The 14,690-nt window shown below is 39.3% G+C and overlaps 1 protein-coding gene across 1 annotated transcript in view; it reads right to left on the bottom strand.

Moving 5' to 3' along the window:
* The window catches only part of PLCZ1 (phospholipase C zeta 1), a 40,872-nt gene extending 33,957 nt beyond the window's left edge, over nucleotides 1-6,915 (bottom strand). Inside the window, exons 1-2 of the mRNA XM_033058644.1 lie at nucleotides 6,781-6,915; nucleotides 2,847-3,081 (exon numbers count right to left, since the gene is read on the bottom strand). Coding sequence (XP_032914535.1) covers nucleotides 2,847-3,081; nucleotides 6,781-6,915 — 370 coding nt within the window. The remainder of the gene's footprint in view (nucleotides 1-2,846; nucleotides 3,082-6,780) is intronic.
* Nucleotides 6,916-14,690: the final 7,775 nt, after the last annotated feature.

The raw sequence follows: 14,690 nt of genomic DNA, 5'->3' as shown, positions 1-14,690 counted from the left end.
AGATGGAATTTCATACTATGAAATTTGATTACATCAGAATGAAACATTCATGCTGTAAGGGAACAATGAAGAGAGAAGAATTTCCTTGACTAACGTAAAAAAAAGTTATTCCTTTAATACTCTGAGTTCATATTCTATGGAGGCTTTTTTCTACCTTACCCACACTTATAACTGGTTCATACTGGAATAAAGTATCTGAACAGTGGTTCAGTTTTCCTTATATTTCATAATCACCTTCTTTTGAAAAATTTCCCTGAGACTGGATATTTCATACAACTGAACTATTTTGTCTCACTAATCCAGCCAGAGCCATTGTCTTAATGTCTTAGCCACTGAGATTTTTAATTCATCTTTCTTACTTCACATGACTTTTTAAGAAATCTGAAGGAATTTGGCAGAGATGCCTACCTTGTTAAGTTTGATTTGCATTGGCCAATGGGATCAAATACTCTCTTCTGCAAATTTATGCTCTGCATCCTGCTCTGTCTCTCACACACATGGACCAAAAAAAAACCGCCAAAAAACCCCCTCACGACTGTGTATACTAGGAATAAACTGAAATTGGTTTTTTGCTTCACAAATGCATTCTGGATTACTCTAAGTCCTTATCTGACAGATGCACCAGGCTTATATTGTTATTTACAAAGCAAGCTGGTTTTTTTTAAGATAGGATTGCACTTTGCCCTGTTTTTGTATTGCCTAGCAGGAAAATAGGCAGGAGTAGAGTCTTTGAATGGCACTATATTGTTACTAATAATGGGATGCACCTTCTTATCCTCACTGTGCCTCTAATCCTATCCATGTAAATGAGCAGTAATTTTTTTAAAAAACACATATATACTAAGCTTAAAAAAAAAAGCATTTTGTTGGCATGTTTTATTTAATCTCATGTAATGAATTGAGGTTTCTATTCAAAGTTAATAGTAAAATGGGCAGATAATGGAATGTTTGGGAAGAACAAAACTGATACTTGGGTGTTAATAAGACACAACTGTCAGGTGTGAATCACATATTCATATCTGGTGATCAGTCCCATAGAAATTACTCTTTCTGCCAAAAATGCAAGCTTTTAGCACATACATGAAAAAATCTGTTAGTGTAGCATTTTGATATTAGGTATTTAAATTGTATTTTAAAAAATGGAAGAGTAATCCATTCCCTACTGTCCTGAAGTAGCTACAGTACCCACAGAGAGTAAATTCAGAGTTATCTGGCTCAAGAGCTTTGGAAATCTCTCTGCACAAACATGAGGGATGCACTAAATGCTACAGATTGATTTATTTAAATTATATGCAAAATGTAGCCATTGTTTTCATCCTAATCTTGACATAGCAGTGCTATCATATTTATGAGAGAATGGTCATTACTATTAGCAAACCTGTCAATCAAGTGTCAACAGCTACCCTTTTCCCTTTCTGTGGAACACAGGGCAAGGGTGACAGATGAGTGCAACAGATCATCCTGATGAATAATGTTCTGGAGCAAATTCAGAACGACAGTTACACAAAATGGTCTATCACAATACCATATGAATCATCTCTCATGTCAGTCATAACTGGAACCTTGCAATAAATATGTTTGAGTGGGAGTTTGAATTTGCTCAAAGGAGCATGAACAATACAGAGATTATTTTGTTCCACAAGATTATTCCCAATTACAAGTCAAACAAATTTATCACAGGTGAAGAAACAAACAAGAATTTGGCTTAGCATCTGAAATTTAAACCAGACATTAAATTAAACCAATGTAAACTTCAGATGATGTTTACAAAGGTGATTTCTAATGGACTGAAGATTTCTCATTGTTTAACTGTGTTATAGCTTTTAACTTTCCCATCAAAACAGGTAACACAAAATAAAAGGAACCTTTTAAACTGGCAACTTGTGCAGTTAGCAAACATTAGTTCCTCTGAAAGAGTAAAATATGTTGAATCAAGTACAGTCAAATTTAAAAGGCAGCCTCAAGGAGTAAAGGCATAAGGAGTCGTGTTTTGCAGCTATAACTGGACAGTAAGTGCCTTTTAATGAAACACCAAATGTTGTTCTGTTTCTCATTGAAAAAGTGGCATTTTCTGTTTTCTTCTTCCACCACAGGTCAGCACAAAAAATCCCAGTTTATTTTCTCAGAAGAGATATTTTCTCCTTGGGTTTTACTTAACTTATCAATTCCACCCATTTTCAAAGACTGGGAACCAAGGAAATGAAAGAATTAAACATATTCCACTGAATAAAGTAACAGCTTGCAACAAAATACAGTTATATCCTTTACATAGCTTAGTTGTAAATTTTGACACAAGTTGAAATCAGTGAAACTCAGCAGAAGTGTTATACTCTAACTTGAAGCATCTTTGTATAGGTGAAGACCATGTTACAGATTTATTAATCCCTCCTCATCTCAGAGTTCTTTTGATTGAGAAAGGGTGACCAGGCACCTACAAAAATCTTACTCAGTGCTTCTGCAAGGAAGTCAGAGGGACATAAAAGTCTTGTCTGAGGCTTTGCATTATCACTAAATGACTCAAGGGAGAGAAGACACTGTAAGGAGCAGACAAGAAAAATAGTTTTCTCAAGAACCTTAAGAAAAACAAATTGAAAAGGTTTGTAATGAGCAGAAGAATAGAATTTGTAGCAGGACAAAAAAAAAAACAATATAAAAGAATGACAGAAAAAAGTAGACAGCAGAGAAAGGAGGGCACAATTAAAATTAATTAAAATACAGGAAGAAAAAAATAAATAGATGAAAAGACATGCTTTTAAAGAAATCAAGATATGATGTTTTGCGAAGCACAGTCATTGAGAGAAGCACAATAAATAAGAGCTAGATATCAAGAGTTAAACTCTTCATACCTTCATCAATGGGTTCATACTTCATAATAATTTCTAAGGCAGTCATGTCATTAGCTTCTGTTTGAAATTGTTCTTTTACAAGAAATTTCAGGAGCTGGCCATCAGGTAGAATTTTGCCATCTGTTGAGTAAGCCTTGAATAGGTCTTCATACTCAGGTCTGTATACTAGAGCTCGATAAATTGCTTTGAAGTCGTCCATGCTAATTAAATCTCCTGTGTGTTTGTCAGTGGTTTTCTGAGGAAAAAGCAACAAAAATCCTCAGGTAACTACAGGTAGTGACTGCAATCAGATTACACTCTTCAACTTACAGATTAAACTTGTTGTGCTACAAATATTTTATATAAAGCAAAATGACATAATTAACATCTAAATTAGCACAATAAATTTAGATCTAATGCCTTTTTAATACTAAAATACATTGTAGAAAATCTCTAAAATGCTATGCATTAAAATAAATGTGCAGCATAAAAGTTATCAAGTGGAAAATATATTTAGTATGATACCTCTCCAACAGCTATTTGTACCATATTGTAAATACTGTCAGTCAAATTTGCATATAAAACAGCAACCAGTAATCTCAAAAATGAAATAAGGATGACTGAATTATCAAGAGATATAAGTCTTTCAACACTTCAAATAAGACACAATATTAAAGTTTGAAGACAAGATATTTTGTAATAATGTATGACATCATATTCTATTCTTAACAAGCCAGAATGTTTGAGTTAGATTAATTATTCACACTTTCAGAATTCTTGAGTTGTAAGCTTGTTTTCATAGAGCTTACAAAATGTTAGCATAGTAATTAATTTCAGAGTTTCAGTATAAAAGGCACTAGAAAAGTTAAAAGGCCAAAAGAATTTGAGTAGAATAGTACTTTTTTACCATTTCTGTCTTTCACATTTTTCTCAGGTTTAAAAATTCCATTTTTCCTTTAAAATTTTCCACTCAAAATAAGTAACTGCATACTAAATACAAATGTTTCTAACATCTTAGCCTGAATTATTCTCAAAAGCTGTCGAGTTACAAGAAAGCTGCTGACAAAATTGCTCACAAAGATCACAAACAAATGGCAATCCAGTGATTATCACTGTAAGCTGATGAAAATTCCTGATTGTTGGCTCCTGGAAGTGAGACTGCCAAAGAGGCCAAGCTCCAGCATCCAGAACATGGCACCTACTGTGGCTGGTTTGGCTTCCACAAAAGTGTCTGCAAACAGGAAATTGCTTACTTGATTTCTGGCTGCTCCTTGATCAAGAGTTTGGATTACTGCTAAGTTAGATTGATTTTGAAGCCATACCATAAACCCTAGAAGTTTAAAGATCCACTGCCAGTTCCTTCCTACACAGTGCAATTCTTACTGTACTTCTGAATAAGTACAACAATGGGAGCAAAAATGTATCAGATAACTGAAGCAAGTACAAAATTAAATTTCATGAGGAGTTCTAGCAAAACAATCTTACAAATCAGTACTTCAGTATTTGCTTTGAGTTTGTGAAAGAGAATAATAATGATCATTTTTAACATAAATCACTAGCAAAAAAATATTTCTGTACAAATGCTACATTTCATTACTGCTAAGAAATTCCCCAACTAAGGTTGATCCAATCCAATTTTTAATGCTCTTAACAATACTGCAAATTGGCTCATAACCATTAAGGAGGAAAAGAAAATACCAATGTCTTTTGGAAATAACAGTCTATCAGGACTTGGAAGATGTTCAATTAGTTACTGGCACAAAGAGAAGCTAGGCAAAAAAAAAAAAGTTTCTATTTTAGTTACCTCTTGATGAAATACAGACAATAATACTACACAAGAGAGCTCTTCAAATTAAAGTGATAAAAATCATGTCACTATAAAAAGATATTCTTATAAATTTTTGGGCTAGGTTTTTATCATTCCTATTTTTATTAATATACATCAAATCTTTTGCTGTTCAGAAAGAGACAAAGATTCTTGAGAGAAATTATATGAAAATGTATTATTCCTTAAAACCTTAAAGTTCATCATTCTGATATTGTTCAAAAGAATATTACAGTAAAATAAAGAGAACAGACAAGAAAAAAATGAGATAATTTCTTAAAATTAGCTTTCTATAAAATGTATTTTACTATGCATAACCATTAGATTAACTGCTGATCTGTACTTACTTACAGTGATGTCAGTAAGATTCCCTTCCAGAATGCTTTGAATTTTTACATGTTAGTACACTGATGAAATAGTTGAACCCCCAAAATACCGACCACCTGTAAAACTTTCTCAAATAGCAAAGAACCCCTAACAGTAGTGCTATAAATAACTAGATCAGGCTACTGGGTATAATATGTTGTTAAATACAACTAGATCAGACTTGTTGTTTCCAGGTCACTTCCCCCAAAAAATTCCTCTCTTCTCAACCCACAGCTGACCATCTCTCTCAAATTCCTGCCAGAAACCAAAGTAGGGGGAAGACAGAAGAAACAATGAGAAATATTTTAAAGTGCTCAAGAGATTCCCTAGGCTGGCATCTATCTCCACACTGTGCAAGTTCAAAAACCACAGGAAGCCTCTTTAGCCAGGGTTGAGCTCATGCTGCTGGTTCTACCTTGGCTTGACAACACAGACAGCAGAGAGGAAGATAGGAAGAAGAAAACTTAGTACCTTCCTTCTCATGGCCTAAAAGTTTCTGACTTCCCATAGTTAATTCTCCTCTGCCAAATCAGGACAGAATCAGCCAGCTGGTTGCAACACTCTCAAAAGAATCATATATACAAATGTGTGAGTGAATAAATAAATAAATAAAGATACACACTTGTTTTCATTCCCTTGGAGAAAGAGCATTATCAGACTGCTGTTTCTTGGGGGGAGGAAATGAGGTGTAAAGGGAAAGCCTTACATCTTTTGGGTCATTATATGAACATGTACACCCAGTATGTGCCAAGGCACTCAGTTTTATAGTATTTGCTCACTGAGACAAGATCTCCTTGGCAGTAGTTTGCTTCCCTGCACTAAATTAACTTATCAAGTTCAGTTTCTAGCTGTATCATGTAACCTTCATGGAAATCTTTTAAACACTGCCATGCCCCAAAGCCAAATCCTTTCCCTGGGGGTTAGAGTGCAATTCCCATCCATTCAAGCACACCTCTTAAATACTACACGAGAGGGGTAGTGGAGAACAGAATGAATCTGGGCAGGATCTAAAGACTGAACAGCTCAGACAAGTCCATGTTGTCCTCCTGGCAAGAGGATTTTTAGGAAGTTGCTCTCAAGGCTCTGTCCAGGATCAGACAGGCACATCTGTCTCTTTAGCTTGATCACAGAAGAAACTGAATAGGATGAAACCAGAATGCTTTAAGTTTTCTCTAGTGCAGTCATGTTACCAAAAAAAAAAACAAAAAACAAACAAAAAAAAAAACAACAACAAAAAAAAAACCCCACCTGGGAATCAAAATTGATCTATTTTCCATCTTTCAGTACTTCCTTGTGGCAAAACATCCTTATTTGGATGTCAGTCTCTTCTCCAAGTAACAAGCAGCAGGAGAAGCAGAAGTGGATTCAAGTTGTGCCAGGGATGGTTTAGATTGGCTTTTAGAAAAAATTTCTTCCCTGAAAATGTTGTCAAGCATTGGAACAGGCTGTCCAGGGAAGTGTCTGAGTCACCATTCCTTGAAAGTGCTTAACAGACCTGTAGATGTGGTGCTTTGTAACGAGGTTTAGGTTGGACTCAGTGATCTTTAAAGTATTTTCCTTTCTAAATTATTGTGATTTGAATGCAAGCCCTAGGTTACCTATTTTATGCAGAAACAAAAGATCTGGAGGAGGAAAATTCTTTGCTGATTTTGTGCACCATACTAGCATAAAATACAAAAAATTAGCTTGAGAAAAATCAGCAAACATATGACATGTGTAATTGAACTTCTAAACCATTAATTGCTTAATGTACATGCACCTTACCTTGAAAATATGTTTGAAATGATCGTCATCAAAAGGTATTTGCAATTTTTCAAGCAGCCTCATGCAACCCTCAAAATCAATATTCCCAGTCTTGAAATCATTCTGAATGAGACTCCAAAACCACGTATGAAACATGAGGTTAAGGAAGATTCTGGCCCATTAAATTGTCTTTTAATGGGGGGATGAAGGGGGAGAAGATTAATTTTGTTAAACCTAAGAAGCTTGTGCTTTCCTTTTCTCATCTTCTTGAATACGCAGCAGGCCCCAGGATGTGCAGGAAGAGATTTCAAAGGCTTGGAGGGCAGTGACCAGAGGGGATGAAGGAGAGTGTGAAGGACATCAGGGGCTGCTCAGGGTGCAGAAAGGGCTGCAGTGAGAGGAGGGAGATGTGGGGAGGCCAAGGGGATCCAGCAGTGACAGGGAATAATGGGGAGTGCCAAGAAACACCAAGGACTGAGTGTCCGCAGCACTGCGCCCACCCAAACATCACTACCAGCCCTGGTTGATGGGACTGGCTGCCCCAGGCCCTCCATGCCACCCTCCCAGGCTTCCCTATGTGCCCAGGCCAGGACTGAGCGGAGGGAGACGTGTCAGGGGAGTGCCAATGGCGGCTGTGGCAGGGCAGGGAGGGGACAGGAGGAGGAAAAGGTGGTAGAGGGAAAGGATATCTGTCCTCATCCATGGTGACTGTACATCACCTGCTTCAGCCCCCTCACTGCTGTGGCATTGCCAGCACCTTGCTTGGGCTCACAGCGGGCTCGCCATGCCACTGTGCTCTGTTGGAATGGCATGGAATGTTTGCTCCTCCATCCTTCCAGTGTCGCTCCAGTGCCACTCTGGTGATGTCACAAAATGAGGGCACCCCGCACAGGCCCCTTCCTGCCTCCACCCTTCCACCATCTTCTACTTTTCCACACAGCCTTTCCTGCCGCTGCTCCACCACCCTGCCGCCATCTTGTGCCTTTTCAGCACAGGCCCTTCCTGCCGCTGCTCCACCATCCCACTACCATCTTGTGTCTTTTCCTTCCCCACAAAGTGTATCCCAGGCCCTGTCCCAATCCACGTCTCCCACCCTCAGGATACTCTACATACCATGCCCCAGGCAGGAGCTGTGTGAGGCAGAGCAGGCCTTTTGCAGCCTACTGCACCCATGTCCTCCTGGGGAGTTTGGCCAGCTTGTCTGAGGTGTCTCTGCTCTGCTGTGAGATGATGAGCTGGTGAGGCAGGAGATATTGGCACCACTACAGGTTCCCCCAAATAACCAGGAGCACTGTGCTACCAACCCAACACAGCAACTTGGAGGAAACTCCTTCTTTGGGCCTTGTGGCTCCATGGCACGGAATGATGGTGAATGATGGAGATACATGAAAGGACACCCCGAAGTGCTGCGAGGCCATCTGAGCTCCCACTTTTCTGCAGGGAACTTAAAACCTCCTCAAAAGTAACCTGGGCAAGAGTCGCTGTGCTTGTCCTGCTTTGAGATACAACTATCAGCCTTCAAATCACTGGGACAGCCTTTGGAAATCAGGCTGGACTTCCCCTTTGACTCCATTTCCCACACATTTTACTGGGATTCTTCTCTAAGCAAACTGCTTTAAAGTTGCCAGTTTCCATGTAGCTGTCAGCAAGCCTGAGTGAGGCTCTAAATGTGACAGACCAAAGGCAGTTTGCCACAGATTTTATGAAACTTGTGAATGCTGAGGACACTGAGTTTTGTATTGACATTCTGGAAAACATTCAGGTTTTGTCAGAGGATATATGAGGGGAAAACCTGTTGAAGAATTCCCTGTTCCTCACACTTTTATGAACCAGAATAAACTATAGAATGATCAGCATTTGAACACCAAGGTCTCCAATGCTGAAGTGCCTTCGTGCTTACTAAGATGCTATCTTTGATATGATGGCCTAAATAAAAAAGGGGGGAAAGATTAAATGGAGTTGTTTAATTAATTTATTTCTGGATCATCCAGGAGAGTACAGAGCCTTCCATCACTCAATCACCACTTTAAAAATAATTCAAGTCTGCAGTGACAGGAAATAATTTGCTTTTTAGTTGTGGGTTTTCTTTTTCCACTTTCTTAATGTACTTCTCAAGTACAGTAATTTCACGATTACAAGCTGCACAGATTATAAGCCACACGTCTGGGGTGTCAGCAACATTTCGTTTTTCCTCCATATATAAGCTGCACCAGATTGTAAGCTGCACTTTCGTTTGCAGCGAGGATCCGCATGCAACTTTCGCAAAGTTGCCAATTAGTAACAGAATCACAGGATCATGGGGTTTACTGGCTCGGTCCTGCTTGGGGCGGCCACCAGGGAGTGGCCCCAGCCCTGCTCGCTGCTGCCACCAGGAGGCTGGGGAGTGGCGTGCCTGGCTGGTGCCACCAGGAAGAGGAAGAGGGGCTTGCCTGGCCACTGCCGCTGCGAAGAGGGAGAGGGACGTGCCCAGCCACTGCCGCTGGGAAGAGGGAGAGGGGTTTGCCCAGCCAGTGCCGCCGGGAAGAGGGAGAGGGGCATCCCTGGCTGCTGCCGCCAGGAAGAGGGAGAGGGGCATGCCCGGCCAGTGCCACCGCCGTGCCGCTGCACTGCTACTGCCCGGGGCTGGGCTGGGCTGGCTCCAGCTCGGGGCTGCTGCTGGCTCAGACTTCCGGGTTGGGAAATTTCCAAAATTTGTTCATATGTAAGCCACTCCTGAATGTAAGCCACACTTCCGATTTGGGAGCAAAATTTTAGTCAAAATGGTGCAGCTTATAATCGTAAAATTACTGTACTTTAACCAGTAACAGTCAAAATGTCAAAGTCAGCACAGTGCTACAGGTGAGATTCTTACTTTCCTCAGTAAATTTGACCAAAATTATATTCACTTATGTAACTTCACACCAAATGAAACGTTGATTATAAGGAAGTTCATAAGGTAGGCTGGCAAAGATATCAGGCCGTAATAACTAGATTTCTTTCATTGCTACAGAAACCCTGTAAATTCAGCCTTCAGGCTTTGCTTGTGCTCATGTCTCTGAATCCCAAATACAGGCACATGAACAAAAGGAAGACCAGGACATGGGAGGAATAAATTTCTTACAGCTAGTGCAGAAGATATTTCAGGAATGACCAGGGAGGTCGTCTGGGTGCTGTAGCATCAAAGAATAAAGTAATGCTACTCCCTATCTCCCAGTATTTATTACAAAGACCAAAGGAATGTATGTGATTTTGGTTTAGTTTCAAACTGTGATAGTGATTATTTCCTAACATTTATCACAAATTATTATAAATTCCTACCATCCTTGCTGTTTTCTGTAAACATAATTTTTTAATTAGATTTTCAACAGAAACAAAGTTTAATTTCAAGCACTACTGTAAACATGACACTTAAAGATATGTGAGCATTTAAGCATTGTTCTGAAAAATATTAGATGTTTTTAATGTAAGCATAAGATTTTGCTGCTGTTCATCACAGCTGGTGGGAATTGCATTTCCACATTGGTTGGAGACACCATTTTGTAAATACTCATCTGTGGCTTTATAGATCCACTGCTGACTGGGCATAATTGCTTTCATTGTCTTGGTTTTAAAATGTCATAAAGAACCTGGCATTGTTAGGGTTTTGGAGGAGAAAGAATATTGTGCAAAAATGGACACCTTCAGATTATTCTTTTGAAGAAAAATGAAGATTTTGCACACCTACTGCCCTCTGATTTGGGAGGTTCCTCTCTCCATGTATCTGGATATGATAATTAATTTCCCAGAGAAACCAATGCAATTGAATAGGGAGAAAGACGGAGCACAGCAAGCATTTCCTGTGCTCCCTCAGTTCTCCAAAGAAAGCTGCCTTATCTATGGGTCATTATCTTTTCACCCCACAGGTGCTGCTGAGATCCATTCAATATCAATCCAGCCCTTCAGTGCCTAAGCTGCTGCTGGAGACCATTCAATGAGCAAGCAGCTGTCTTTACATGGAATTTGGTTGAATATGTGATTATTTCTTTATTGAAAGTAAAAGTAATTTTATTAAAAAGTGTTATACAACCCGGGGCTGCTATAATAAAGATGGTCTGTTGGGGAGTGTAGTTAGTAGCTTCAGTGACAAAAAATAGGAGAAATTTTGGACAAAGGTTTAAGTGCTAGCAGAAACAGATACAACACTAGAAATTCTGGATTGGGAAAAAATCACTTTTTCACAAATACTGAACATGAACAAGCTATAGGGAACAATATAGAATGATGAAAAAGAGTAAACAGTTAAACAACTTTCAGTTTCAACATTTATTCCATCAGATCAAACCGTTATGAGGTGCAAATATATGGCATTTTGCAATATACTGTTTGGTTCTGTAGAATTAAATTATCTCTTCTTTAAAATGCTGTTTCTATATGGCAAAACTGTAGCAAGCAGTGCAACAATAAAATGCATTTAATATTGTAGCATCAATTTATCAGCCTACCTTTATGAACTTTTCATTTTCTTTCAATTTCCTTTCTCTATAAAAGAGGGAATCTGTGAAACCAGAATCTGCAATAAAAGCTGCTCAAAAGAACAGAATTTCAGCAGAATAAGTATTCTGATCTGACTGAAAATGCTTACTCATTTTTTGCAAAGCTATGAAATTAATGTAATTACAAAACAGGCTTTGTCAATCTTCTCTCTACATTCTCCAGGGTGGGCTTGGAATATTATTTTTTTCCCTTAAATTTCTTTTGGAAAGTGGAAACCTGGGGAAGAATAAACATTATGAGAAGAAACTGAAGGTTTACAACTCCATGGAAAACTTCACTGAAGTTTTATTTATAAACTTTTGTTGCTCGGAATGTCTTTGAGACTTGGTTGTAACTTCTTGCTTTTTTTGACTATCAGTGATTTTTTGTTGTTGCATAGGGAATAAATGCCAACTTTCATTATTTCTATTCCAAAAATAACCTCCTTTTCTCTTTAATGCTTTGAAAGCCATTCACATGCTTATAGCTGCCTGTGAATCCCTCTCTTTTGTTTTCAGTTCCCCGTATTTTAACAAAATAAAGGAAGGATTGGTGCATATAATATATGTATATTTATAAATACAACAAAAAAAAAAGTTCAAGTTATCCAGGTCTATCAGCCAGCAGTTTTTCACTGCAGTCAGGAGTAAAGGACACCTGGAATTGAAGCTCTGTCCTATTTACAATTTGTGCCTGCAAAAATACATTAGCATCAGCTATCTTTTGGTTCTTCTTATCTTGGTTTGCTCCTGAGTGGCCATAGTTTATTGTCACAAGATTACCTCCTCCATAAGTTCAGAACAGCTTTACATGGAGATGTAATGTTCTTCCAAAATAAAATGGGAATTTTGTTAAAAATCTGCTCTTCCATTTTCAGGCTTGCAGACTCATTGGAATCACCAAGTTGGTACAAATGTACCTGAGCCAAATTGGCTCAATTTTTTTATTTCTGATAATAATTTTGAATCTGTCATTAACTGTTGCTGTAAAGAAAATTATTGCTTTTACTATGCAAGTGACATTAGAGTTTAGCTTGGACTTCATTGTCAGGTTACAGCTGCATTAAAACGAGAAGACACTTAGAATTTGGGCTGAAAATTTAATGTTCACATTATAAAGTTTACTTCATGTTTTGCTAGTACTACAGTAGGTGGAAGACCTATCAAAATGAAAAGACTTAGCTTGAATTCTTCTTCAAATATACGTGTGGAATTAAAAGCTAATTTATTTTTTGTTTCAGAATAAAGAAATCTGTAACAGATAATAAAGACTCCAGTTATCTGTTAGCAGAAAGCAAAGTCTACCAATATTCCTTGTAATTGGAAGAAATTCATGTTTTCCTCTTTACCTTTTCCAAAAATTACAGTAATTTCACGACTATAAGGCGCACCCTTTTGACTAAAATTTTCCCCCAAACCCGGAAGTGCGCCTTATAGTCTGGTGCGCCTTATCTGATAGACAAAGTTCAGAAATTTGCCTACCCGGAAGTGAGAGCTGCGAGCTGCGGGGGAAGCTGGCAGGGCCATGGCTGCCAGGTGAAGGCGGGGTGGAGCAGCAGCGGGCACGCCCCGGCCACGTGGAGGCGGGACGGCCCCTCCAGAGGCAGAGCCCGGCCCCGTGCAGGCGGGATGGCCCCTCCAGAGGCACGCCCCGGCCTCGTGGAGGTGGGACAGCCCCCCCAGAGGCACGCCCCTGCCCCGTGGAGGGGGCATGGAGGGGCGGTGGCCATAGCCTGGCCCTGTTGAGGTGATACGGAGCAGCAGGGGGCATGCCCCGGCCCCGGAGAGGTGGCACGGACCAGCGGCGTGCATGCCCCGGCCCCGCCGGGTGCAGGTGGGCCTGGGGGCCCACGGCACCGCCCGTGCCGGGTACAGGCAGGCCCAGGGGCAAATGGCTGCCGGGTTGAGGTGGGGCCTCGGCCAGCAACCGCACGGGGGGTGCTGGGGGCAGAGCCTCGCTGCAAAAAAAAAGTGCACCCTATAGTCCGGTGCACCTCCCCGGGGGTGCGCCTTATAGTCCAGTGCACCTTATGGTCGTGAAATTACTGTATTTCTTTGCTTCATTCATGGAAGGAAAAAGACAATTTTTGTAAAACAAAACACCTTGCTTGTATGTCTTCCAGCCTGTAGTCTGTATTAAAATCTCCACTGAGTGCCTTACTCCCCATTCCTTTCCAAAGTGTGGGAAAGAAAAGAAAATATGATTTTAAAACACAGGAAATAAAAATTAAGGAAATCCAAATGGAGCAAATCTGTCTCTCTCTCACTGAGCTCAAACAACCAACACAGTAATGCTGCAGCTATAGTAAGACTAAATTTAAGGATTATTTTCCCTTCTACAGTAAGAATGGTTTAAAATGTTTCAATAAATCTGAAAAAGCAGATTTATTACATGCCAAGTGCAAGATACTTTCTAATTCTGTACGTCAGTATGCCATTCCTGCCCAAACAGTGAATTTTTTAGTGCCTTTTAATGAGAGCTACAGAGTTATAAAAAATGTGGAATGGTTTCAAAATGTCACTAATTCAAAAAAATAACTATTTTGAGCCATTCAAAGAATTGTATCTTGGCATTCTCCAAAGTTATGAGACATGTTTGTTATAGAAAGACTTTGGAATTGCCACCATACAAAACTGAGGGAATAAGAGACATTAATAGCAATAATAGTAATAATAGTAATAACAGTAATAATAACAATAATAATAATTTTACCACGCCATATTAGATCATTAATGTAGTCAATTATCCTCAAATGGAACAAGGAACTACTACACATCATTAAATTAATACTCAGAAAATATTTTGAGATTTTTTTTTGGGATCCTGGGATCCCAATAAAGTCTGCTGCTAGTGACAGATTGCAGATGAGACCTGTCTAGGGCCTGTCCCTCTGTAAGTGCCCAGACCTGCATATGAGACATATTCTTAGGGGAATAGAAGGCCAGCGTCTAGATTAGATTGAAGACAACAATAGTTGGCTCTTAGAAACTGAAGTAGGGATTAACATAATTATATGTGGCACATGTGCAAAACAGCCATAATCCAAAATAAAATTCTCTGAGAGTTGATGCAAGTTTCTTTCACAAAGTAAAAAAGCATTAAGAAAGAAGAAGTTTTCTGTCCTGGTTGAAATTTAGAAGTACAAACCTACATCCTCAAGCACGCTACTGTGTTCTCATGTATGACAGCTTTCTTTTCTGCAAAGATTCAAGATCTACCTACACAGATCACAGATCAGTGCACCAGCCCCTGGCAAGCCTACAGCTATTTAGGTGTGCTCATCTTCTGGCAGAAAGCTAAGGATCAAAAGTCTTTGCTTATTCACTTATTCATTGGTTTTTTAAAAACATATTTTGTTTATTCTTAAATCCAAGGAATTTAGAAGCCTGAGGAAGACAAAACATCTAGTACAGTACTACTCATGCAATTTTACTGTAATC

This window comes from Catharus ustulatus, chromosome 4 (assembly GCF_009819885.2).
Source record: "Catharus ustulatus isolate bCatUst1 chromosome 4, bCatUst1.pri.v2, whole genome shotgun sequence".
In the NCBI taxonomy this organism is placed as follows: domain Eukaryota; kingdom Metazoa; phylum Chordata; class Aves; order Passeriformes; family Turdidae; genus Catharus; species Catharus ustulatus.
Note: the sequence above shows the minus strand (reverse complement) of the source record. Positions and strands in the feature narration are given on the sequence as shown.